Source organism: Austrofundulus limnaeus, unplaced genomic scaffold, assembly GCF_001266775.1.
Source record: "Austrofundulus limnaeus strain Quisiro unplaced genomic scaffold, Austrofundulus_limnaeus-1.0 Scaffold34, whole genome shotgun sequence".
In the NCBI taxonomy this organism is placed as follows: domain Eukaryota; kingdom Metazoa; phylum Chordata; class Actinopteri; order Cyprinodontiformes; family Rivulidae; genus Austrofundulus; species Austrofundulus limnaeus.
Window position 1 is genome coordinate 1,395,743 of NW_013952436.1, and position 2,596 is coordinate 1,398,338.

The 2,596-nt window shown below is 45.9% G+C and overlaps 1 protein-coding gene across 2 annotated transcripts in view; it reads right to left on the reverse strand.

Moving 5' to 3' along the window:
• flt4 (fms related receptor tyrosine kinase 4) overlaps window positions 1-2,596 on the reverse strand; it is a gene marked incomplete in the record, with an annotated part of 87,559 nt that overhangs the window by 38,225 nt on the left and 46,738 nt on the right. For both annotated transcript variants that reach the window (XM_014006082.1, XM_014006083.1), the window contains 2 exon segments: window positions 881-1,043; window positions 1,735-1,880. In XM_014006082.1, the coding sequence (XP_013861536.1) occupies window positions 881-1,043; window positions 1,735-1,880 (309 nt within the window).

Sequence of the window (2,596 nt, forward strand, 5' to 3'; positions counted from 1 at the left end):
GGGGGGGATTGGAGGGGAGGGTGACAACATGAGAGGTCACAGCGACACGGTCAGCACTTTTTCCTTCCTCGCAGGACCACAGGAAATGACTTTCCTTTGGACCAGAGACATCCTAGTATAAAGACGGTTTCTGTCACAACTGTGCACCATTTCTAGCCATGTGTCGAGCTACATCAATAAAGGAAATAAAAGTGGAGCCCAGCGAGGCCTCGGTTAAAGATAAGGAGTGAGAAAAGCCTCGAAAGCTTTGGGCACTGGCCAGGGAAGCCTGAAACTCAACCCGTGTTTTTCTGCCATCTGTGAAAATGATGATGATGATGTCTTCGTCTGATTGTTTAAAACACCCCATTAGTCTTTAAAGCGAGGAGCCCATTCCCTCCACTGAAGGATGTGGCTATTATTTTTGTCTGGCAGCAGTCGAGATGAGTTTTCTCTCCTTCTTTACAAAAGAGAGGTCCATGATCTCTCAGCGCAGAGCAAAGACCCTCCCTCAGTGTTTTCTCACAACGAGAAGAAAACTTCTGGGAAAAAAAAGTTCATCTAGTTATATATTTGAAATTTAACGGCGACTTCCCTTTCCTTTCTTTTTTCTTTATTTCATTCAAATTCTGCTGCCGTACTGGTTCATGTCCAACTTGGAAAAAAAAGGCATTATTCAATAAAAGCCTTGAAATGTTGTGCATTACTGCAGAAAATTACCAGATAATTGGTTCACTCAGAATTACTGTGACGAGGCAGTGAGAGCAGAGCCTGAACTCTTGTTATTTTTTTTGTCCCCCACCCCAGAGCTGAAGTGTTTTTGTATCTGTTCGTGTCGAAGCTCGCGGGAGCGTTCGGACTTGTAGATTTCACACTCTTTAAAGCTGATGTGCATATTTACCTGTCGACTGGATCAGGTACCTGGCAGAGCGGTACTCTGTGCCTTCCAGTGAGGCCACACACGCAACGATGACCACAGGCATGCTGTCAATGATCCGCCTGGGAATGGACCAGCCTCGCTTGTTGTTCCAAGTCATCCCATTCGTCTCCAGAGGTGCCATGTACTGTCAGAGAGGAAGGAACACATACAAGTTATCCCTCACCCCTATTAAACCTTTGATTTTTAGCACCGGACCTGTAAAAAACACTGCAGATTAATCATGTTCAGTTTGGGGGGATAGTTTCCAAGAATTCAACACCTCAGTCTGCCACCAAGCAAGAGACAGCACCAAGACCAGAAAACTCTCCATCCAAACTTATAGACTGAGCAATCTCCATCTTCTTTTCATATTTGGGTCACAGCGGCAACAGATCCAAAAGAGAAACTCAGACGTCCCACCTTCCAGCTTGCCCTGGGGGACAATGAAGTGTTCAGGTCAGAGAGGGTATATAATCCCCTCAGCGAGTCCTTATTCTAACCCCAGGCCTCCTACTAGTGGCCCGTGCCCAGAACACCTCTAAAGGAGGTGTCCAGGAAGCATTCTAATCATCTGAACCACCTCACTAATTATTTTCGATACAGAGGAGCAGCAGCTCCACTCCAAGCTCACAGCAGATGACTGAGCAAAAACATTCGATGGACATAAACATCCATCCAACCCGAAGGAGCCGGAGCAGTTTGGCCATGGTTAAATAGTTAGATGTACCACAGTTCAACCCGATGAGACTTGCTGCTGGAGCTGCTTCAAAAAGGTGGCTCTACTGAGCATTACCTGGACCAGCAGGTGGTGTTGTAATAAGAAGGGTGATGCGTACCGAGACTAGCGTGACGTTCAGATCTGGCACCGTGACCAGACAAGGCACGACAGCGTTCGGGGCGAAGCGGGTGATGAAAATGGTCTCCAGGCCGTTTGCGATGCCATCGTCGGAGCTGCCTCTTATCAGAAAAGGCTGCGTAGGGTCTGCAAGCAGAAAAAAAACAAAACAAAAAGGGAGGCGTTAAAAGATAATCTCAATACCAGCTGTGGTAATTGTAGCTATTACCCAGGTAACTTTGCCTGATAATGTCCCCCTCGGATGAGCTGTATGTGAGGTTTATCATGATTACGGACGCCTCGGTCTGTCCCCACCCGGCACATAAGGACTGTTATTACAGACGGGCACAGAGACAGACAGCTTAATCTTTCTGCCACTGTTTCACCTAAAGCTGTCTGTTGGAGGGAAAATAGCTCTGCCACGATTCTCCTTCTATTGTTCGACTCTGCCGAAGTGTTGGAAAACCTCCCAGTGTCTCTGTCACCGATTCGCATCGCAGCCAACACAGAATCTCATATTCTCATGGCCCGATAACGCATTCATATTAAAACCCTTATCTCTCTGCCTTTGAGGAAAAATATCAGCATTTTTGCACATAGTCCAAAGATGTTGTGTAACCTGCTTCCTATTTTTCTTTTCATTGTTTTTTTCCACTCTGATTAGCYTTTTATTTATTTATTTGTTTTTATGAACAGAGCTGAAGGCTATCCTCTTAAGCTGCTGTGGGRCCAAAACAACAGCCCCTGTAGAGAAGCTTGGATTTTTTCCTCGCGGTGATCTGAATACACAGAAGTAACAACTCCTCCACAAGTAAGGTTCTGCTCAATAAACAACTGCAGGCATCAAGATGGCTATATATATA